At 40.3% G+C, this 24,833-nt stretch overlaps 2 protein-coding genes across 2 annotated transcripts; one reads left to right on the top strand and one right to left on the bottom strand.

The window, feature by feature from the left end:
• The first annotated feature begins 2,405 nt into the window (after positions 1-2,405).
• Positions 2,406-6,685, top strand: LOC136696210 (acidic mammalian chitinase-like). The gene is made up of 11 exons (XM_066670407.1): positions 2,406-2,477; positions 2,709-2,738; positions 3,057-3,258; positions 3,376-3,432; positions 3,662-3,827; positions 4,336-4,460; positions 4,548-4,671; positions 5,162-5,347; positions 5,446-5,565; positions 5,697-5,835; positions 6,376-6,685. Exons 1-11 carry the CDS (start codon positions 2,453-2,455, stop codon positions 6,639-6,641), a joined length of 1,440 nt encoding a protein of 479 aa, XP_066526504.1. The 5' UTR covers positions 2,406-2,452; the 3' UTR covers positions 6,642-6,685.
• Positions 6,686-8,711: 2,026 nt separating this feature from the next.
• Positions 8,712-18,968, bottom strand: slc6a14 (solute carrier family 6 member 14). The gene is made up of 14 exons (XM_066672356.1): positions 18,903-18,968; positions 18,291-18,459; positions 16,468-16,599; positions 16,120-16,281; positions 15,013-15,148; positions 13,356-13,488; positions 12,369-12,509; positions 12,027-12,255; positions 10,910-11,035; positions 10,569-10,687; positions 10,017-10,116; positions 9,819-9,928; positions 9,437-9,604; positions 8,712-8,849 (listed from the first exon to the last, which is right to left on the bottom strand). The coding sequence occupies exons 1-14, from the start codon at positions 18,966-18,968 to the stop codon at positions 8,712-8,714; spliced, it is 1,929 nt and encodes a 642-aa protein (XP_066528453.1).
• Positions 18,969-24,833: the final 5,865 nt, after the last annotated feature.

The following is a 24,833-nucleotide window of genomic DNA, read 5'->3' on the forward strand; positions in this document are numbered from 1 at the left end:
CTGTGTCTGCGTGGGTTTCCTCCGGGTGACTGTCTGTGAGGAGTGTGGTGTGTTCTCCCTTTGTCTGCGTGGGTTTCCTCCGGGTGACTGTCTGTGTGGAGTGTGGTGTGTTCTCCCTGTGTCTGCGTGGGTTTCCTCCGGGTGACTGTCTGTGAGGAGTGTGGTGTGTTCTCCCTGTGTCTGCGTGGGTTTCCTCGGGTGACTGTGTTTGAGCAGTGTGGTGTGTTCTCCCTGTGTCTGCGTGGGTTTCCTCCGGGTGACTGTCTGTGAGGAGTGTGGTGTGTTCTCCCTGTGTCTGCGTGGGTTTCCTCCGGGTGACTGTCTGTGAGGGGTGTGGTGTGTTCTCCCTGTGTCTGTGTGGGTTTCCTCCGGGTGACTGTCTGTGAGGAGTGTGGTGTGATCTCCCTGTGTCTGCGTGGGTTTCCTCCGGGTGACTGTCTGTGAGGAGTGTGGTGTGTTCTCCCTGTGTCTGCGTGGGTTTCCTCCGGGTGACTGTCTGTGAAGAGTGTGGTGTGTTCTCCCTATGTCTGTGTGGGTTTCCTCCGGGTGCATCAGTTTCCTCCTATGCTCCAAAAAACATGGATTCAAAAAGCTGGGAGTGAATGTGTCGCCCTGTGAAGCACTGGCATCCCCTGCAGGGTGTGTTCCCGCCTTGCGCTTGTGATTTCGAGTAGGCTACGGACCCACCATGACTGGATAAGTGCTTACACACAATGAAAAAATGAATTCCATCATAAAACAATGGGAATAACGTGGTATTTTTTACATGAGTAGATTTTTGTTTGATTGAGTGTAACTCTTTCACTTTAAGGACACTTCTCAGTTTTAATAAATTTATTTAGCTTTAATAAAAACCAGATATATTTCATTGTGCACACAATCTCAACAAAATGAAACTTCAGTTTCTGCAGCAGTCAAAAATGAGTTTACAAGAAAGAAAATTATTAAACTTCAATAGCTGTTAGAAGTGGTTTCTAACCCTGCCCCTGGAGATTAGCCGGCTCTAAGTTTAACACAGTCCTGTTGAGTCACAAGTCTGTTAGATATGGGGTGCTGGGGAAGCCTAGAAAAGGTCAGTGAATTCCTTTGGACTATTTATGTTTTGCATTACATTACCTTCATGTTTGCCAAAAGTTCTTAAATCTTTAATGAATGAAACTGAAAATAATTGGTGCAGAGGTGTGTTGCCTAATTACATTTACTCAAATGTGTGCATTAAAGTAAATCCTTAATAACGTGTACTTTCAGTGTATTTGTACACACAGTAATATAATATATTTACTACTACTCCAGTTTGTTTGTGAATGGTGGCTGGTCGTAGTAAGAACTTATTTAAATGTAGTATTTTAATCAGAACATTTTTATTTATGAGTTTAGATTATTCTTCAAATCACACCTCTCTCCCAGGTAGCGCTGCTATATGCATTTAATAAGCACATATTTGCCTTTCAGTTACATAAAGTACATATGCATGGGTTACATTTGGGAGCGCTTTCCTGAGTTGATAAGGAGAGATTGAGGGCACTTAATCTTGAATGGAAAAAATTGTTTTTCATGCCCTCCCTGCCATTTATATATGTGATTATTTTTGTTGTATTTTATTTGTAATTTCGCAATATGCTAATTTTTGATATTTAACATCAAATAAAAAATGCTGGGGCGGATTCTTTTTAGCCTAGATTTAGCATAGATTTACAACTTAAAACTACTGTCCTCTCGTTTTAGTATAAAACAAATATAAAAATGTATGTTAGTCTTAAAGACATGCCACAGAATAAATACGTGCCCATGTTATATTTAATACAAATTAATATTAGCAAAGCAGTACAACAGAACAAATTGTCCACATACTTTTCCTGTGCCACAAAGTACACTTTGGGAACTTTCAGTTTCAGCTCAAAATGTTTAAGAAAGCAATAGTTTAAAGACTCTTCACAGACACTTTGTTAAACTTAAAAGGGTTATTCACATTCACAAATCTCAAAAATGATTCTTAACGCTGTCAATAAATGAGACGTTTTATGCCGTAATCTTTAAGGGAGAAAAAAGTAAAAGGTTTGTGTCAATCTCTTAAAATATGACTTAAAATTAAATGTACACTTTTACAAATATTAACAGGGCACTTTGAGGTGTTTTATTTTGGACTTCATGGAAAGTAAATAGATATATTTTTAGAAAATTGAGGTATTAATATTTATCTGTGACCTCATAAGTGCCTGCATTTAAGATGCAGTTGGAAATGTCAGTGATACACAGCTCCTTGAACTCAAGGGCAGATGAAGTTTATCTTAAACAACTGGAAATTTATCGTTGTTCAAAGCTTTGAAAAGTGCTGATGTCTATGTGATAGGAGCTGGGTAAATACACTTGAAGGAGAAGCAAAGAAGGAAAGTGGTGTGGTCAGGGAGTATATAAAGCACAAGATGCCCACTGTTCATTGCACATAGGCAACATGGGCAAGCTACTGATTTGTGTTGGTAAGTTGTCTTCACGCCTTTATATTTTCTTGTAGTTCATAATTATTATAGAATCCGACATACTTTTAATAAATGACAAAAATTGCAGATACTTGAAGATAGAATATTGCTCATTATCTTTAAATGAAGATAGACCCCCACAACTGCCAGGCAATAGTCAATAGACAATTAGCCAAAATATGACATGAAATGACGGCTTTGCTTTTGTCTTTTTTCCCTTTTCCCCTCTAGGACTGGCTCTCCTGCTGCACGCACAGCTTGGTAAGCTCCTTTATATAACCCTTGCAGTTAATTCTTTGTTTTTCCTTTCGTCAAATCTAGCATCTTGATCCAAATAATTCCATACTTTTCCTCGCTCATATTCACAAGGCTGAAAGCCATCAAATCCTCATTCCAATGCTCCAACTTTTATTGTCAGACTTTTTGAAGAGCAGAAGCTTTAATGCATCAAAGGGGAACAAAGAAGCTTGAGTTTCCTGAAAGAATCTTAGCACAATTTTAATTTTGATGTTAAATATTCTGTCTCTCAGTTATAGCTCCATAATCTTTCGCTTACACTCTCCTTTACACCTCACCCAGGATCCTCCTACATCCTGTCATGTTACTTCACCAACTGGGGACAGTACAGACCTGGAGCAGGAAAGTACTTCCCCACCAACGTGGACCCATGCCTGTGTGACCATCTGATCTACGCCTTTGCTGGAATGAACAACAATGAGCTTAGCACATACGAGTGGGACGATGTCAAGCTCTACGGCGAGTTCCAGGCCCTGAAGAACCAGTATGACAATGTTCTTTTGTTTTGAGCTGATATCCTTAAAGGTTATTACAAATTAAATCTTTGTTCTTACTGTGAATCAAAATGTTGTTCACTTGGTGCTGTTTGTGTTTCCAAAAGGAACAGCAACTTGAAGACCCTTCTGGCTATTGGTGGCTGGAACTTTGGGACTGCCAAGTACGTAAAACCCTTGATAATAATTTAAATTTTACTTCCTCACTTACTCACTCACTTTTAACAAATGTTCCAGAAGGGGGCGCTATTCAGTGCTTCGCATCAAGGACATCATTTGCCTTCGTTTTCGACTTCTGTACAATGACTGATTTTCTATTTTACAAAACAATATAATAGTCCTTCCCTCCTTTCATACTATCTCTCTCTCTCTCTCTCTCTCTCTCTCTCTCAGGTTCTCTGCTATGGTGGCTTCTTCTGCTAATCGTCAGACCTTCATCAGCTCTGTGATTAAGTTCCTGAGGCAATACGAGTTTGATGGTCTGGACATTGACTGGGAGTATCCTGGATCCCGTGGTAGTCCTCCTCAGGACAAACAGCTCTACACCACTCTTGTGCAGGTAGGAACTAGCAGTTTTTGACCAGTAGTGATTACTTACGAAAGTTATTTTTCACGTATTGTTTCATTTATTTGACATAGATTTCTTCGTTTAACAAACACTAGTTTGCTAATAGCACACAGACTATTTAAGCATATCATTTTAGGAGTCTTGCCCATGGATTTTGGTTCTTCTGAGCCACACTCTGATGAGTGGAGCAGAGTGGGTGGTGACAGCAGCAATTATACCAGTACTTTACTAACAGATCCTGACCTCACTAATGGTATTGAGGCTGATTCTAATTTTATCCTGAGACAAACGTTATAAGATCTAGTGTTAAACCTTCCCACAAGAGTAAGAGGTTATTGCAGCAAAAGAAGACAAACTACCTGTTAATAACCTTCATTTTACAAGAAATGTTGGACGAGCTGCTTTCCAACTTTTGGCCATATTCTTATAACAGTAGTAATAACGTTTATATTGTTTCACACTCTCGCCTGACTATACTGTACGTATTGTTTCATAACAGGAAATGATGGCTGCTTTCGTGGCTGAGGGAAAGCAGACCAACCGTCCTCGTCTGTTGCTGACAGCCGCTGTCTCCGCTGGCAAGGCCACCATTGACTCTGGATACCAGATTGCACAGATTGGCCAGTTAGTAGTTTTTCTAGAGTTATTCTAGCTATTCTAACAGACACATTACTACAAACTAACTTCATAATACATCTGCTCTCTACATAGGGTTCTGGACTACTTCCATGTCATGACCTACGACTTCCACGGTTCTTGGGAGACACAGACTGGGGAGAACAGCCCCCTGTACCAGGGACCAGCTGATCAGGGATCTTACATCTACTTCAACGTGGTACGTGTACCTCCATGCACATGACCTGAGGGGGTGAGTATTTGATTAGACAGGGCACGGGGAGGGTCGATGGTCCTGGGTTCAAGCCTCACTCACTGGTCACTGTGTGTGAGTTTGGTGTGTTCTCTTGGACACTGACTGTGTTCACAAAGTGTCCACAGGTGTGTGATAGTGACTAGGTGAGTGTCAGATGCCAGGTAGAATCTGAACAAACCATAACCCTGATCAGGATGAAACGTTTGAACATATTTGATCTGTTTAATCAAAAGAAGGAAGCCTCGAACTTCTAACTGCAGCCATTTAAAGACTAGTACATACTGGGCGAGAAGCTACGCTAAATAGCATACACTTACAGTACAAAGAAAGCAGAGTGACATGTTAAAGGAGTGTCAAGAAGGCAACAATATCTAAGCATTAGACAAGTCATGCTCAAAAACCAGAAAGAAAACTACTTGGATTTTGTTATATATGCATTTCCCTTTGGTTTTAGGACTACGCCATGAACTACTGGAAGAGCAACGGTGCTCCTGCTGAGAAACTGCTTGTTGGTTTCCCCACCTATGGACACACCTTCATGCTGGCCAGCTCTTCCAACACTGGAGTGGGAGCCCCCACTAGAGGTCCTGGACCCGCCGGAACCTACACCAGACAGTCTGGATTCTGGGCTTACTATGAGGTGAGGCTTTTAGACAAGGCTTTGCTTGACCACAAACTCAAGATTTTGCCCACTTTCTGTGGACGCATTCACATTATGTTACTAATTCCATCTTCTAGATCTGTACCTTCCTGTCTCAAGGAGCCACTCAGGCATGGGATGCCCCCCAGGATGTGCCTTATGCCTACAATAGCCAGATCTGGGTTGGCTATGACAACATCAAGAGCTTCAACATCAAGGTACAGATCACTATTTGAGTTTGTAGTATCTGTTTTATGTGATTCCTAACTAACAACTACAGTCAACATAATATTTTTGAGGCCTATGTACATCTTATTAAATGTATTCCATTTTTGAAAAAATCCTACAGATCGACTGGCTGAAGAAGAACAACTTCGGTGGTGCTATGGTCTGGTCCCTGGACTTGGATGACTTCAGTGGTACCTTCTGTAACCAGGGCAGATACCCTCTGATCAACACCCTGAAGAGCGGTCTGGGAACCGGCCAGAGTGAGTTGCGTTCACAATACTACGTATTCTTTTGAAACAGTTCTAATCATTTGTCTCACTGCCTCCTTTGACAATATAATGCACTACATTTTCAAGTTTTAGACCCCGCTTTTTTGAACACATCTTTAATTTTGAGAGGCATGATGTGAGAAGGGATGCTCTTGAGCTTAGAGTCACCATGCCCAATGCAAAGTGTTGACCAGTAGGATATAAAAGGCTGAAAAGATATGAGGTCGTATATGTTCATCTAAATCCTTCTTACAAAAACAAGACTGTGTTCTTGTTGGGATTTGTCACCAAATGTGTTTTTTTTTTATCAGGATTTATCATGGTCTTGTGTTCATTTGTTTTCATTATATTTATCACTCACACCTGTGAGGTATTAAACAGTCATGTGATTAAATTCACAGTTGCTTCCATTCGTCTCTTGTGTTTAAGCCCAGTGTTTGAAGTCTTGGTTTGTTGTTCATTCATAGTCCTGTAACAAAGGGCAGTCCAATTCCATTTTCTAACATTCCACCTCTTTCTCTTTCACTGAAGGCTGCTCTGCTCCTGTCAACCCCTTGCCCCCTGTCACTGCTGCCCCAGCCCCACCCAGTGGAGGTGGTAGCAGTGGTGGCAGCAGCAGCGGTGGCGGCAGCTCCAGTGGAGGCAGCGGTTTCTGCGCCGGCAAAGCCAACGGGCTGTACCCTGACCCCAGCAACAAGAACCACTTCTACAGCTGCGACCAAGGCCAGACCTACATGGAGCACTGTGCCACCGGCCTGGTCTTCGATCCTAGCTGCTCTTGCTGTAACTGGGCCTAAATCCAAGTCTAGAGTTGTGTTCAAGTCTACTACTTAATGTGCCCACAGGCTGCTCTCCATGTGATTTGTTTGATTGGTCTTTAGTCATGTTAATCTCTGTTTAAAAATAAAGCCAGCAAAGCTAGTCCCTGCCTCGGGTTCTTATTGTTTTGAATGTTTTTAATCGCACATCGTCAAACACTGATATTTTATGATTTTAAAAACACATATCTCCAAAATAGTAACTTTATAGGAGAACACAAAAACCTTCTTAACATTTACTGCACGTAAATGTGAAGGGATTTCCTCCCAAGCCACTTTAAACACTTTCAATTATTTTTGAAATTTTTACACAAATGTAAAGAACAGCTGATGTGTACAAATAATGTAGAAAACGAAAACACATTTTTCTTTGGAGATGTGTTCTGTGTGAAGTCCATTTACAATTTCAGAACAAATACTAAAGAACTGCTTTTGAGCTGATGATTCACAGAAAAATAACACAAAATTTAAAGAAACATTAAAAGAAATGACCATACACTGACTGACAGTTTTAACACCATCCAAATGTGAACAATAAGAAATACAACATTTGAATTAAACAAAGCTAGACATTATATACATAATAAGCACTGTATAGCTCAAAAATACCTGACTTCTGAGGTTTACTAAAACAGTACATCTCCGCATATGGAGAGTTACAGTGTGCTCAGATCATCCATTCATGAAGTAAACTATTGATGAAGCCCTATTCATTTAGAGTACACTTGCTGGAACACTGGTTCATGATTGTTTTAGCTTTAAACTGTGTTAACAGTATAACCCTTTATATAATCTCTATATATTCACATGCCAGTGAAACTCTGACCCCCCTCAGAACGGACTGAACGCTCTATGGCTCAGATTCAACACTTTAAAAAACATTCTTTAGGTACTTTACTGAAAAAAGTGGACTCTGATGTGGATGTCTGCTGTTGTAGCCCATCCACCTCAAAGTCATATGTTTCCAGTAATGCTTTAGAAATGTGAAATGAAATGTAATGCCCCACTTTAGACTAAGACTTAAGACTAATTGTTTATTAATAGTTATTTATTATATTGCTAATACAGTAATAGTCATTAATAATCAGTTATAACACAGAGATAGAAAGGGCAAGAGTGACATGTTGTTTGCCAAATAGTGAACCCACACCCATCTACAGTTAAACCATTCTTCATCATTAACCCTGTCAGCTCCAGCATATATATATAAATATATATTTTTGTTAATAAGTCTGTTGTCTTTTTATACATCAGTGATATTAACATATCACATTAACATTAACATGTGAAATGACTACATTCACATTCTCAGCTCTGAGATTATTTTTGCCTTGATATTTTCAGTACCTTCTCTGACACTTTCACTATTAGACAATAAATATACTACTATTTCCCTTTCTATCTCTGTGCTACAAATGATTATTAATGACCTATAAGGTGTTTACAACCCAATTAATAACATGGAGTAAAATCATTTATAAAACTCTATAAGTGTAGTCTTATTTTAAAGTGGTACCTTTATTGTACGACGTGTAATGAAATGTGTCTTCCGCATTTAATCCATCTGTGGTAGTGAACCCATTTGCACACATATACACACTAGTGCACCAGGGGCAGCGCAGTAATTATGTAAATATCATCCACTAATCTTATTTTCTCTGTCCCTCGCAACTTCCACCAGCTCCTCCTGGGGGTTTCCAGGCGTTCTGGGTCAGCTGGGAGATATAATCCCTCCAGCATGTCCTGGGTCTACCCCGGTGCCTCCTCTCAGTTGGGCGTGCCTGGTGTGCCTCCAGTGGCATCCTCGTCAGACGTCCGAAATGGGTTCAGAAACAAATCTAAGTAATTCCTTATGTTTAATGGACAAGTCAGTTAAGACTTAATTAAGCCTAGGTTCTAGCAAGTGTACTCAAAATACTGAACTGAAATGTACTAGAGGCGTAATAGCTGATACTGTACAATCCATGAAGTAAAACCCATGTAAATTTTACAGCTTAAAACAAGCTGAATAAGAATGAAAAGAAAAGACTAAGAACTATAATCTATAATTTACAGTCGGGTGCTGCATTTGTTTGAGATCACGTAGACATCTGTGGCATTCATCCCATCCTGACCATAGCGCTCACCCTTGTGTTTTTCCAGGTACGGACCCCAGTCCTCAGTGGGAGAACATGCTGATTTGAGACGCTACAAGGAGAATTATCAAATTAGAGAGAAGGAACATTATAAGTCAACACACAGCTTGTAGAATCTGCACAGATGCTTAAGTTGACCCTTGAGCTTAGGGCCAACAGGGCAAAAGAGGAGCACGCTTCATAAAATTTATTTCAGAAGATACATTGGATGGAAAGTGGTCCACAAACATTCATTCATTCATTATCTGTAACCGCTTATCCAGTTCAGGGTCACGGTGGGTCCAGAGCCTACCTGGAATCATTGGGCGCAAGGCAGGAATACACCCTGGACGGGGCGCCAGTCCTTCACAGGGCAACACAGACACACACACACACGGACACTTTTGAGTCACCAATCCACCTACCAACTTGGACTGTGGGAGGAAACCGGAGCACCCGGAGGAAACCCACGCGGACACGGGGAGAACACACCAACTCCTCACAGACAGTCACCTGGAGCGAGAATCGAACCTACAACCTCCAGGCCCCTGGAGCTGTGTGACTGCGACACTACCTGCTGCGCCACCGTGCCGCCCCGGTCCACAAACATTGGATGCATAATGTGTATCCACGTTTACGCTTATCAGTATCCGCTCTTACCTGCCAGGGGCTTCCAGTGGCCTTCACACACTTCCAGACGGCCACAATTGGGATCCACACCAGACAGAAGGCCGTCATGCACCAGCCCAGAGCAATGCCCCACTGAGGATACTCCACTGAGCCATAAGTGGGTGCTGTGAAGGTGTAGAGTGACCAGCACAGAATGACCTATACACACACACACACACACACACACATCTTAGTTTAACACTATATATATTTAATAACAGTAAACAGTGGTTTTAATTCAATAAATCTGACCAGTTTCATTCTAAGGGAGAAAAAGAGGTTGGAAAATTCTCATTTCACATTAGCCTTTAACTACAAACACAGACAGTAATTTTCATGGATTCTGAGACATTAAATGTGTTGCTCTGCTCACAAGAAGAACCACAGGAGTGATGAAAAACCAGCAGGCTCTCCACCAGATCCAGAAGAGGGCGCCCTTGCTTCCAATCATCATCTCAATGTCTTTGATGAAGCGGTTCCCACCTGAAAGCAGAGTTCCAGTTCATATCGCAGGCCTGGGTTAAAGACCAGCAAAACAATAATTAAAGCCATAAATTGACCGGATACTGACCGTATATACAGGAGAGCCCCACGACTTCCAGTAGTCCAGCAACCAGAAGTATCCATCCAGCGCAGAACGTGTCGATCAGATTGACCCAGTAAATACCTGCCTTTAAAAACAGTGTTTCATGAGTAATTCTATTGTGTTTTATTTTGTTTGCTTTAGTTTAAGGTTTCCCAAACTTTACGGGCAGATGAATCCAAATTAAAATTCCAGTTTCAAAATTATTGTGATGATTCACTGACCTGTAATAGACAGACTAGATCCTCTGTCACTACAACACTGGACTCACCACTGCAGAAAGTGCACTATGTAACTTTTGGAGGAGGGGGAAATCACCCCCTTAGCTCCCCCTCCCCCTCCTGTACTAGCCACCCTCTGTTAGATGATTACATTTGGAAGTTACTCTGGATAAGAGGGTCTGCGAATTGGATCAAACCTACATCTACATTATAGCTTCAGTGTACTACTGTATTTGAATGTTGCGTTGTGAAAACACAATGAGAAAAATGGTTTATTTGTGCATCCAAATAGTTAAGCGGTTGTTTGTGAAGTACATACCCCAGTGACACACGGCAGACCAAGCAGGAAGAGGACAACACAGATGAGGACGGTAATGGGGCCTCGCTTTGCCTTCAGGAATTTGGGGTAGGCATCCTGCAGACATGTGGTAATAACCTCTGCCAGACACAGCACACGTATTTCAGAGCTTTAAAAGGGGTCTCTGAGCCCAGCTCAGAATAAGTGAGTGAATGAGTGAGTGAGTGAGTGAGTGAGTGAGTGAGTGAATGAGTGAGTGAGTGAATGAGTGAGTGGTGAGTGAGTGAGTGAGTGAGTGAGTGAGTGAGTGAGTGAGTGAGTGAGTGAATGAGTGAGTGAGTGAGTGAGTGAGATTATCTCACCTATTCCAGCAAACTGAGAGTCCAGGCCCAGAGTGATGAGCATAAAGAAAAAGAGGATGGACCACAGAGGAGATATGGGAAGCTTGGAGAGAGCATCAGGGTAAGCAATAAAAGCCAGTCCAAAGCCTTAAATAGAGAGGATAAAAGCCACAATCAAAGTCTGGTGTAAACATGTACAGAGATTTAATTTTTCCCTTAATGATGTCAATTTAATTTACCAGGAGAAGTCATTCATTCATTCATTCATTCATTCATTCATTATCTGTAATCCTTATCCAGTTCAGGGCGGCAGTGGGTCCAGAGCCTACCCAGAATCACTGGATGCAAGGCAGGAACACACCCTGGAGGGGGTGCCAGTCCTTCACAGGGCAACACACACTCACACCTGCAGACACTTTTGAGTCTCTAATCCACCTACCAACGTGTGTTTTTGGAGCGTGGGAGGAAACTGGAGCACCCGGAGGAAACCCACACAGACACAGGGAGAACACACCACACTCCTCACAGACAGTCACCCGGAGGAAACCCATGCAGACACAGGGAGAACACACCACACTCCTCACAGACAGTCACCCGGAGGAAACCCACACAGGGAGAACACACCACACTCCTCACAGACAGTCACCCGGAGCAGAGGTTCAAGTCCCCTGGAGCTGTGACAGAGACACTATCTGCTGCTCCACTGTGACGCCCAAGAAGCCGTTTAGCACTATCACATTCACACAGTATGTATCAATGCTGACTCAAAAATAGTCCTAAATTATGTACACGTCTTGCTAAAAATGGACAGGAAATTTGCTGATAAACCACTGGCACAAAGAAAGTTAAAATATGTTTGTGGAATAAGAAAAAAACAAACCAAATACCAAAACAGGACTGCATTCTTTAACCGTGCAGGACCTGGTAAAACACTGCTGTCACAATCAGACTGAAATCTCCACCACTGTAATCAAATCTGAGTCTGTAAGTCCCTTTATAAGGAATAATTCCACATGATCTCACACTGAATTATTTTAAATCTCAACCAGTAATCTTGGCAGAAATGAGCAGTGTAACACTACTTTGAGCATATCTTTGTCTCTTAACTGGACAATACAGATAGTTGGAGTGCACCCACCTGCCTGCGCAACCTCTGAGACCGGCCTCTGGTAGACGTGTGCCATGTGTCCGAGGATGGAGAAGATGGCAAAGCCCGCGAAAATGCTGGTGCTGCAGTTAGTGATGCAAACGATGATGGAGTCTTTATAGCAGTTATTATGAAACTTGTTATAGGAAGCCAGCGCCGTTAAACCGCCCCAGGCAATAGAGAGGGAGAAGAAGATTTGAGTGGCTGCATCCTTCCAGACCTGCAGAAGACAAAAAGCTAAATGAGAAAAGAGAAAACATTCCCAGTACAAATGGTGCAGAGGAGACTGGGGTAAATCTTAAGTTTGAGTTAAACAGCAAATCCCAAACTTGCCTCAGCTTCTGCCAGTTTGCTGAGATTGGACTGAGAACCGATGTAATACTCGATTCCATCTCTTGCTCCTTCCAGAGTGACGCCTCGTATCAATAGAATCAGCAGAACGGCATAAGGAAATGTAGCTGTGAAATACACCACCTGAATATAAACATACATGATATATCACATGAAGTACATCTATAAACAGGCAATCATCACATGACTCAGACATTCTGCATCAACAGCCTCAAGTCCTTCTTGTTTTAGTCTTCACTCACTTTATACTCAACATATATTGTAAGCAAATAGCATTAGCCAAACATTTTTGTCTAAGGATAATGACCAATACAAAAGCTCTTGAATCATAATCAATCTTAATTCATTCATTCATGCATTGTCTGTAACCCTTATTCAGTTCAGGGCGGCGGTGGGTCCGGAGCCTACCCGGAGTCACTGGGAACAAGGTGGGGACACACCCTGGAGGGGGCGCCACACCTACGGACACTTTTGAGTCTCCAATCCACCTACCAACTTGTGTTTTTGGAGCGTGGGAGGAAACTGGAGCACCCGGAGGAAACCCACGCAGACACAGGGAGAAAACACCACACTCCTCACAGACAGTCACCCGGAGGAAACCCACGCAGACACAGGGAGAACACACCACACTCCTCACAGCCACCCGGAGGAAACCCACGCAGACACAGGGAGAACACACCACACTCCTCACAGACAGTCACCCGGAGGACACAACCTCCAGGACCCTATGGCAGTAACACTATCGTGCCGCCCCACTCATATCTTAATGCTGATTATTAATATAATTATTTTCAATTATTTTATTATTAACAGAAGTATAAGAGATAAATAAAAATGTAATAAAAAATCAATAATTTAGAGCGTAGTTCCCGACAGTTTTTACTCTTATTAAAATATAGTGTACAGTTATTGGGCCCACAGACTCTAAACTGTAAAAGAATAAGTGTGGAATCTTATAGAAACACCTACTTTCCCAGAAGACTTGATGCCTTTGAAGAGAGCTGCAGCGATGAGGATCCAGCCGAGCAGCAAACACAATGCCAGGTGCCACACTACTGGCCCTGTCTCGTCCATACTGCTGCTGCGCTGGAGGGCCACCATGCTGAATAACAAGAGCAAATAGGTTACTTTAAAACAGTGGTCTCTAACTCAAAAGCCCTGGGGGCCACTGGTTAGGTAACTGGACGAAACTGCCCATTGGTTTCTTTTTAAGTGTTGCACATTTACTCAGTTATTATATATAACATTATGGAACTTACACTGGGTAAGCATTAGTACTTCTGCTGAAATTGAGTTAAATTTTTACAAGTTTAGTTTGGGCAAAATGGTCAGTTATATCTGCTATATATTTCAATTCATTTTCTTACGTTAAATACACTGCAGCTACGTCTAGGGCATAAATGAAATCACACACTGCAGACTGAATCTGCTTAAAAAATAATAAGATATTAGCTATTTACAGTTAAATAATACTCATGCCCTTTCAGGGCTCACTTGGGTCCTCTTATTTCCAGATATCAGCTTTAGCATTTATCATTGTAAACAGTGAACACTGATTTTATAAGTCTATGTTATGTAACCAGTCACAGTGTCTGTTTGGTAAAGCAAATCTATCCATTAGATAATATTTAGCAACCGAAAAACATAAGTCATGGTGTTTCAAAACATATCTCTGACAATTAAATATATAGTGTAATCTATATAGTGAAAATGCTTTTTTTCTTTAAGTCTACATTAACAACATTTACAGTGAGCCCTCAGTTTATTGTTATCCTTTTTGTGTAAATAATGATCATTAAATAAGATATGGGTGCTTCAGAATGACTACATTTTGAGCCTATCATCAGCAGACTGCATGCACGAACTCCAAGTGATGTCACTGGCATCTGGGGCAAGAAATCCAATTGACTTTCACTCTCTTGGTGCATAGGATAGCTCTACCTCTCCTTCATTTGTCAGTGGTGTACTAGCCAATGGAGGCATCTGTATGCTAATAAAATATATATGGACATTTAGTGTTTTCCTCCAAACATGTTACATGTGTTTACTTAATGAATGCTCTATTAGAAACACCATCCTTTATATTATAGGAAATAAATCTGAGACTACAGCTCAAAATCTGGCTGGTAATTCACTTGCTCAAACATTTACGGTTAAGAATTGCACCACAAGGGGCACTACAACTCATGTGTTCTCACATTTATGGACTGCTCCTCAAGGGGTGATATTGTGCTTTGCATCAATGACAATGTAGGTCCTTGTTAGATGTGAATGGCCTAATTGCTTATAATTAATTTTCCCTCACTCACATTTAGCAGTTTTAAACTTCTCCACAAGGGGGCACAATTAGCAGACTAATGGTTTGTGATTTGTCACCGCAATAGCACTTTGCGTCAATCAGAACTGTCAGTGTTTCCATGTATAATTTCACAGCAGTAATGCTGCTTAAACTAGTGAAACACACACTTCAGTCCTACTACCATGGGAGTGTACAATCGACAAACTGTAGTCTTACATTAAAATATCTAAAGTGTACAAAATTTCACTTAATGAATCAACAAACATCATATATATGATAACATACATGTACCACTGCACATACACAAAGTACACACAGTGTACTCACTCCCAATAGCGTTCACTGGGGCTCTGTAATGGAACAGTAACTAATAACTCTTCAGGACAGCTTTGATTCCCATCAGCCATTGCACTCATGTTCACAGCTATCAGGCTTTCGTTGTAGGCCGTCATATTGCAATACTCTGTGGAGACACACACACAAAAAAGGAGTGAACAGGTTTAATGTGAAATGTTGCCTCATTAAAGCCGTCCTGTCAGACTTTATTTGCTTGAGGTGTAAGTGTCATGCTGTTGGAAAATTCTTTCACTGTGGTATGGTCACATTTTTTCCATAGGTTCTAATAAAAAACACGTTCATTTGACAAGGAAGTTCCATCGAGATATTTTTGACTGTGTTCAATATGAGGAGCAAAATTTCCTCACAAAGCCAGGTCACCAGGAATGCTGTTTGCTCTTACTAGAACAGGAATGTCACGAATGATTGACTTTTCTGTGTAAATAGACAAAGTCTTGTGAGAGGATTTTGTAACACCTGAGCTAGTCCATTTATTTAATATATTACACCATAATGAGTTCTCTCTATGTCTAAAAGACCTACAATTACACATGTATGAGCCTAGAAAACATTATTAGCATGGCTACAAATGTTTATATAAGTCCATTACACTTTATAGCCATTATGTTTAGTAACAACTGACGTAGACCTACATTAACACACCCTGGAGGGGGCGCCAGTCCTTTACAGGGTGACACACAATCACACATTCACACCTACGGACACTTTTGAGTCACCAATTCACCTACCAACATGTGTTTTTGGAGTGTAGGAGGAAACCCACGCAGACACAGGGAGAACACACCACACTCCTCACAGATAGTCACCCGGAGGAAACCCACGCAGACACAGGGAGAACACACCACACTCCTCACAGTCACCCAGAGGAAACCCACGCAGACACAGGGAGAACACACCACACTCCTCACAAACAGTCACCCAGAGAAGGACTCGAACCCACAACTTCCAGGACCCTGGAGCTGTGACAGAGACACTACCTGCTGCTCCACTATGCTGGCATCTTAATAATTATATTTTGTTTTAATGTATTTCTTAGAGTCTTCCTAATAAAGATATGGTATTCAGTGCTTAACAAACCTCTAGCAGTAACATTGCAGTCCATGCCAGACCAGCCTGAGCAGTCACTCCACGGCAGTGGAGACTGAAATGATGCAAAGAGGTAATAGATACTGTATGCAATGATGACGTTGTAGTAGATTGACACAAACGTGCTGACAAGCATCATGGTGATGCCCACACCTGCAAAATTGATAAAAAGGAAAAAAAAAAAGCAATTTCAATATCACTTTATATATTACCACAACATAAGATTGTACAAAGGAATATTTCCAACAAACAATTTATATTACTTGAAGGATTCTACACATTTCTAAACACTATAAAGCCTTCAATGTTACTGTGTGGACAGAGAAGAGATTGTCTTACCCTGTAGAATTGGTACAGCTTTCCACACGTTAATGGGCCCCTGACTGCAGAACTGTCCAAAAGAACTCTCCATGAAAAAGAGTGGCAGACCCGCAATAGACAGCATGATAAAATAGGGGATCAGAAAAGCCCCTGAAAAGAAAGAGTTAAGTTACAATTATTATAGAGAAAAAACTGATTCATTGTTTACGTAAAAAAATTAAGGGCAATGTTCACTTTTTATAGAAGATTCCTCACCATTTTCTAGTTCTCCAATATGTTTGTGTGCAGTTTAATGTGTTTACGAACCCCTGGTGTCCGTATACGACTAAAAATACTGCTTATGGCAGAAAAACGGCAAAGAGGACTCCAAACGTTGAAAACCATTAAATAGATGAGGATATTGCTTTATTCCTGATCCTTGAGTGGGAAATATTGACTTATTTTTGCTGTTTCAGATTATTTAGGTAGGAAGCCACACTAAATTTGGGAGACTGCTAACCACATGAAAGTAAACACAGACTGAAACACACTACAAAACTAAATGACTCGAGTTACAAACAAGTTTTTGTGGTAATTTAAACAGTGAAAAAAAACTCACAGACAAGTTACACTTCGGCCGTGTACAAGCAGCAGTTGTTTTTCCTCCTCAAACTTAACACCTTAAAAGATGTGCACCTTTTGAATGTAAACAAACCAGAAGGAACTGCAGTTCCCCACAATCATAGATGTTCCCTTAATTCTCATTTTGAGATTGCTAAACTGCTTCTAAAATTGTTAAACAGATTTTGACAGAACTTGATTCTCTGAAGTTATCAGATAGTTGGTGCATGGTAAACACATTCCTCAGTGGTGGATTTAGATATGAGCAACATGAGTCAGTGTAGCATCTTGGTCGATTAGCATGATTCTAGTCTGTGAGTGAATATTTGATATATTTTATTAAAACACCATGCCCAGGATTTGTACAAGGTGTATGAAATATAGTCTGCATTTTAAGGACATGCACGTGTATTTCTGATGTCTAATCTGTGTAAAAATTCAGCCTTAACCATATATCTAAACCTAATCCTATAACCCTAATCATATCAACCATAACAATAAACCAGTCATCACCCTAAATCTATCCTAAGCCTAGTGTAAGCTCTAAAACGTTGTCTCCTCATGGCTCAAGGGCCAGTAGTGAGGGAGTGGGGAGTGAGATACTGCACCTCTAACATTGTACACTACTAATACAATTAGCAAAACCAATCACACTGTGAAGTGCTACCAAATAAACCACGAATCATTGATAATACAGATATATTTTTGGGGCCTTGTACAAGCACTCATGGACTTGCACTACATTTATCCTTGGATTTAAATTAGAGTAGTTTTTGGTTTGGCTGCAAAACAATGCACAATATTATTCTAATAATGAAATCTATAACATTTTAAAACTGAACATTGATTTTTTTTTAAATGTCTACATGCTTCAGTAATGAATGAACTATAATGATTCCTAAAATACACATTACTACATAAAAGGTTTTCAATACATTGTCTAATATCTGAGACATAGTTTGGTGATAGTTTTGACAGTGGTGAAAGCTTAAAAATACACATATTATTATATCTTAATCTACATAAGTTGTAGATGCTGTACATTAAAGTCATAGTAATCAGTGCAAAAATCTGAACAAATACATATTGAAATATATAATTTATACATTGATTACAATTCACAACAACCACTGTAAAGAAACCTGAGATGTAACCAGTTTATCTTAAGATCAGTGTCAATGACTGAACTGAGTACATACATTATTTTGATGTATTGCTGGAATTCCCGTTTTTTCACTTACCTCCCCCATGTTTGTACGTCAGATATGGGAATCTCCAAACATTCCCTAGTCCAACAGCGTATCCTATCATAGACAGCAGGTACTCTCTCTTGTTGCTCCAGTTTCCTCTGTCTGCATTCTCATCTCCACTGCCAACATGAGGGTCAGGCCTTTTTGGTGCATTCCTTTCCTAAAGCAGCAACAAATTCAATCTGGATTATTATGAATGAACAGATAGATATAGAAAAATAGAACCGTTGGATAAGTGCATGAGAAAACACTTGTAAACGTATCTTTAAGAGAAGTAAACATACTGTTGTTGCCAAAAATAAATAAATGAATAAAATAAATCATGTATCTTCAAAATGACTATCTTACAGGAGAATGCATAATGCATACATTTTTTTATATTTATAATATTGACTTTAATAAGAAGTTTTCCAAGTAAATTTGGGGCATTTCCACAGTTCCACCAAAGATGTGGAAAATGTGGAAAAATTAAACTCTTAAAAAAAAAAGTATAAAGTGGAGATGCATTAAAAACATTTAAAACAACAATTATATCCAACGTGTCATTTCCCAATGTTCACACACAAATTCACAAAGTAGACTTATTATTATTATTGTTTTTACCTCATCAGGTGCTGTGGGGTTCTTGAATATTAAACCTGTAATGTTGTTCCACCCGTATTTCCTCATTTTCTTTGTGTAAGAGCACGCTGGCGGTGACAATCCTGGATAACATCAGTGTAAATGACAAGTTTGCCTCAAGCAATGGAGTTTTATACTCACCCTCCTCCTCCTCCCTCTTCCTTCTGAAGATACACATCAGGCCCCATGACCATTTACAACAAAACCTTACACAATAAAACAACGTTCCTGGACACAAATTCCTGACTTAATAAATCAACCTCAGAGTCATTAACATGGATTTTCCTGCTTTAACGGAACTCTTAGCAGATAAACGTGGTAATGTTTTAAAGGTAAATATCAATCAGTAACAAACACAGGTGCCTTTGAAGGTCATTATTAAATGTATATTGTGACCAACATTTGACTAGAAAACTCCACCCTGAATAACCTTTAAATAGATGGTTTTTAAAGAGGCATTCCTCACTCACTTACACATGCACTTACTTAGTCACCCAGGCACTCACTCATCCACTCACTTACAACTCATGCAAAGTAACAATGAAATACTACAAAAATAAAATGAAGTGCTTCATATCAGTAACGTTTAAGGAACATAAAGTTTCTCTACTACTTGAAGTACTCCCTAGACTTAGTAATATCCAAACCAGGAGTAGTTTCAGGATTGTTGTGTGGTAGAGACTACTGTTACTGTCATAATTCTGCTTATTCCTCTTCACTGAAATAACAGTGGTTAATCATTCTTTGAGTTCAGACACTACACGGATGTGTTTGAAAACTACACATCATCTGATAGTTTTATACCAATAAGGCCTTTCTTACACTGGCTGTGTCTGAAACAGAGCGGAACAACCTCTCTGTCTTGCTGCCTGTGCTGTGTCAGTAGTCAGCACCTTAGGAGGCAGCATTTAGACATCAAGAAACCTGCAACCGTAAGCCTGGCAAAGCTGAAAAACCATGTTTGTGGACAACCTCCTAAAAAGTGTTGGACATCACCAACCTTCCTTCTGAAATGAAGTGGGTTCATAAGGCATTTCTCGCTCTTTGCAGCAGTAACACTCCTCTAACAAGACCTTAGACTAAATATTGGTCCATTTCCATGAGTACTTGATAGAATTAAGCCAGCTGAGCATTTGTTAGGTCAAGTTTTGTTGCCTGTGTTCTCTCAGAATGCAGCACCTTAGGAGGCAACATGTAGACATGAAGAAACCGTAAACAAATTGCACTTGAGACATGCTTCCAAGGCAGCAATGTGCCACAACGGGGCGAGGATACAAACAGCCGTCTGCCATCAGGCAACCGACACGTACAGTACTGCTCATCACTGACAGGAAATATGTTACGAAGGAATACAATACATTATTCATGAGTATGAAGAAGAGGCAAAAAATTGTTAGAAAATATATAATTGCACAATTACTACACCTGTAGCTAATTTAAACTACAGTGACGTCATTTAAACTACAAGATATCTTAAATCTACAAGATCTTAAATCTGACTTACGTTTATTGAGACTTGGCTGCATCCTCATTGTTATCGGTCAGTGTTTTCTGATGAGTGCTGCTGGCCGTGCTGACACAGAGTTATAGGAAATCTATGGCAGTGAAGGATGCGTCTACGTTGCCTTCAGAATCAGACTAATGTAAATACTTCAGCAAGCAGCATTTTATACAAACGTTTGGTTCAGAAAGGACTCGCTGCAAGTTCTACGAGGTTCTTTAATGGACCAAACGTCGTTCTCTATGGCACTGTGCAATGAACCCTCGAAGAATGTAGATTATTTCTATGTGGAACAGCATGTTTTCATTCATGCCAATGGTTAACTGACCTTTCTAATTAACTACACCATTACATTTCGCTGCTGTCCAATGAAAAACAGGCATTCCCAAAATAATAACTTTACAGAAGAAGGAAAAATACCTTCTTAACTTTTAATGGAAGTCAGTGTAAATAGAGGTCATTTGCTCTCAGCACAATATAACATTTCCCAAGTTGCTATAACATTGACCCATTTTTTAAAACTTCGGCTTTGCCCTTTCTTTTTGCCTTGAAGCCAGCGTCTCTGATCTCCACCTACATCCAGGATCTCTCTTTTAATATATAACTTCTGAGGAAACAAAGTTGCATTGTCTATTATCACCGAAAGCAAATGTTGTGATGTGCAGGAACTGCTCTGGAACCATGACTCAGCATTTGTGATCAAAGCCTGGCAAAGCCGAAATACCAGCACCACTACCACTGTCACCAAATTTTGTATGCTGCAGATTGTGTGGCCAAATGTTTGTGGACACCACCAACCTTCCTTTGGAAATAAAGCAGGTTCATAGGGCATTTGTCCCTCTTTGCAGCAGTAGCAGTCTCTACTCCTCTGGCAAGGCCTTAGATTAAATATTGGAACATTCCTATGAGCATTTGGTAGAAATAAGCCACCTGAGCATTAGTTAGATCAGGTACTACTAGTTCTGGATCACAAATGCTTCCCCAGCTCAGCCCAAAGGTATTAGATGATGCATATCAGCAGATTATTATATATTAGAAGCTGAACTGAAATCCAGGTAAAATATCCATGGCATGACTCTTTAAATTCAGACTGTTCAGTCTGACAGTAATTACAGGGTTACGACTTGTATACGAACTTCAAAATATGTGGGTTTTACATCATCAGACAACCACTACACACCTGACAATTGCTTGTCTCTTAAGAAACGGTCAGGTGGGTGGTGCTCAGAGGGAAATAACTGTCCTCTATAACTCGGAAATTTTTGGTGACGTGACACCGTGTGGTACTTACTAAGAACAATGGAATTTAAAGGTATATGTGTTATGAATTACTGTCTGGAATATCATCAATATCTGGCTAGTCATGGCCAAGTCATGAGCTATTTTTAGGCTAGTTACATAGAAGAGTGAAATGTTTTAGATGACACTGATATTAGTACAGAACTACAGTTAGTTTACACTCATGTGACTTTTTATGCGAAAGATGTAGCTCTGCTAACTGTTTGGAACTTAATGAGAGCCAGAAATTGACCTATACTTTATTTCTGGTGACATTTGGCTCTATTTTGTTGTTAATGCCATCATAAAGTGGTCCATAAGTGCCATCTTTCCATGAAGTAAGTGGGCCATGGGATTTAGCTTTCTAGAGAATTTACTAGATTCTCATTTAAACTAGAGTATCTCTTACATTAGCACTAACGTCATTAACTACACAATATAGAGCCAAACGTTAGCATACAGTCTACATCACTGTTTCTCAGCCCTGGTCCTGGAGGGACCCTGCCCTGCACATTTATTCATTTATTGCTTTCCCATCTCCCCTCAAAGAATCAGTTAATGAACAAGTCCTTTCATAGTTGCTGTGGGTGTGTTAAAGCAGGAGGACCACTAAAATGTACAGGGCAGGGTTAGGAAACACAGGTCTACATCATTGGAATAAATGAACTAATACATAATTTGCCTCTACTCTTTTAGAATGTAGATTATGCTACATGCTGGAAAGTGATTGAGGATTTCATGCCGTCCAATCATCAAACCTATGTGAGGTCATGGCACTGATACTGGACGATTAGTCCACTTCAGCTCACCTTGGATGTATCAGACAAAAGCTTTGTGTGTCTGTACGAAAACACTGGACATCCTTGGTAGCGTGGGGAAGTTTCATGGTGAACAGACTAATAAAAATGCTTCTAAAACATGTGTAAATTATATATGGCCATGGCCCCAGTAAAAAAAAAAAAATATATATATATATATATATATATATATGACAAATTTTATATAGGTATCTTATAGTGACTTCACACACGATGACCATTGATGAACATTATTACATATGATAAATATTTTCCAAGCTTTTCAAATATATTTGGGCAGCAATATGACCCCATTAATAAGTTAACAACCCATTTCCCTGTTTTGAACGATATAAATATCACTGATTTAAGGAAGGGGCGGCACGGTGGCGCAGGAGGTAGGTGTCGCAGTCACACAGCTCCAGGGACCTGGAGGTTGTGGGTTTGATTCCCGCTCCAGGTGACTGTCTGTGAGGAGTGTGGTGTGTTCTCCCTGTGTCTGCATGGGTTTCCTCCGGGTGACTGTCTGTGAGGAGTTGGTGTGTTCTCCCCGTGTCTGCGTGGGTTTCCTCCGGGTGCTCCAGTTTCCTCCCACAGTCCAAAAACACATGTTGGTAGGTTGATTGGTGACTCCAAAGTGTCTGTAGGTGTAAGTGTGTGAGTGAATGTGTGTGTGTGTGTCTGTGTTGCCCTTTGAAGGGTGTGAGTGAATGTGTGTGTGTGTGTCTGTGTTGCCCTTTGAAGGACTGGCGCCCCCTCCAGGGTGTATTCCCCGCCTTGCGCCCAATGATTCCAGGTAGGCTGTGGACCCACTGCGACCCTGAATTGGATAAGGGTTACAGATAATGAATGAATGAATGAATGATTTAAGGAAAACAACCCGTTATCAACAACATAATTAAACTAAATACAACAGAATATGAAAATATATAAATTAAAATCTATGCATATTGAGGACATGGGTGTTCAGAGAGGGTGTCCTAAAGCTAATATGTGCCCTGTATTTGTGTTTTGATGTGTTGGAAAAAAGAAAAAAAACCTATAAAATCTACATTCTCTGTTACTGTTAATAACATACAAAACTGGGCAATGGGTTGCTCTCTGTTGGAAAACCAATTAATGAAAGTTACTCAGACCCAGCTGTAAGTCCTTTCATGTTATGTAAAATGTGTACTCAAACTTTTAACCGCCCAGGTATATGAGCAGATACGTGAGGTTAACTCTTTCATACCTTAGGTCACTGGGTCTGTAGTTTAATGTTAAGCTCCGATTGCTCTCAACCTCTGTGGGATGAGGTGTCCATTATTATGTGCAACACAATGTGTTATTAAAGAGCTCCTCTGCAACCTGACACATGACCTCAAACCTCACGCGTCAACATGACGTCCAGAAAAAGCCCGACCACTGTATTACTCGTGTTTGTTTCATACTTCTGAATAACACAGTGATAAACAACACATTGTAACAGGTCACAGAGTGGACAGTGTGTGGACACTGGTTTCACTCCTTACAACAGTTTCAGGAGAAATGTGTTCCTCAAAAGATAAGTGTCTGAATAATGAAGCAATTCCACATTCTTCACTCAGCTGTGCAACAAACATGCGCTTGGCACATTTCTTGTGGTTTACTTGGTTTGAATCACAGATGCAGTATATGGCCAAAAGTTTGTGGACACAGCCCCTACTCTGGTTTATACTGTATTCAACCTTATATATTATTAGTGAGGTTAGGGAGTGATATTGTGTGTCTGTGTGTATATATATATATAAAGCTATAATATGATATGTCTTAGAAACAATGTCATGTTAGGCACTGTAACACTTCATTTGTTGTTATTGAGTGTTATAGGCCCTGTTTTATGAGCCTACACATTTTCCTGCTGGTATATTTCCTTTCTGTTTGCCTTAGGACAAAGGAGTGGTTCCAAACAATATTTCCTTATTTCTTTCATCTTCTGCCAAAGAGCCTAAGTGTTTGCTCTCATTTTGTTTTTTCTCCAAGACCAGTGATTGATTTCTAACGAAAGAAAGGCAATGACCGAAGAAGCAAAGCAAACAGGAAACCCTCACCTTCATCCCTCATTGGATCACAGCCTTCACAGAGCCGTTTTTCTTATTAAAACACGTTATTTTTATTAGCTCTGGTCAAAGGTCTGTAGACGTGTCAAAATAAACATCAGGACCTTAGTCTTCGGTATATGACATGCAATACACGGGCTCTAAATCATCAGAAACACCCAGCAGATTTCATAAGAGTGAGACATTAATGAAAATGAATCATAACAAGACAAAATTAAATGAAACAAAATGGAAAAGAACAGACTGTTTATAGAATAGA

The sequence above is a fragment of the Hoplias malabaricus genome, chromosome 5, assembly GCF_029633855.1.
Source record: "Hoplias malabaricus isolate fHopMal1 chromosome 5, fHopMal1.hap1, whole genome shotgun sequence".
NCBI lineage: Eukaryota > Metazoa > Chordata > Actinopteri > Characiformes > Erythrinidae > Hoplias > Hoplias malabaricus.

Bases quoted from the DNA above. Each gene is read 5' to 3' on its own strand.
- slc6a14 (XM_066672356.1), bottom strand. From the start codon at position 18,968: ATGAGGAAATACGGGTGGAACAACATTACAGGTTTAATATTCAAGAAC. The intron at 16,600-18,290 runs GTAAGTGAAAAA...CTTTCTTTTCAG, and splicing joins GACGTACAAACATGGGGGAG to GGGCTTTTCTGATCCCCTAT. The intron at 12,256-12,368 runs GCAAGTTTGGGA...TGTCTTCTGCAG, and splicing joins GCAAACTGGCAGAAGCTGAG to GTCTGGAAGGATGCAGCCAC.
- LOC136696210 (XM_066670407.1), top strand. From the start codon at position 2,453: ATGGGCAAGCTACTGATTTGTGTTG. The intron at 2,478-2,708 runs GTAAGTTGTCTT...TTTCCCCTCTAG, and splicing joins CAAGCTACTGATTTGTGTTG to GACTGGCTCTCCTGCTGCAC. The intron at 5,836-6,375 runs GTGAGTTGCGTT...CTTTCACTGAAG, and splicing joins CGGTCTGGGAACCGGCCAGA to GCTGCTCTGCTCCTGTCAAC.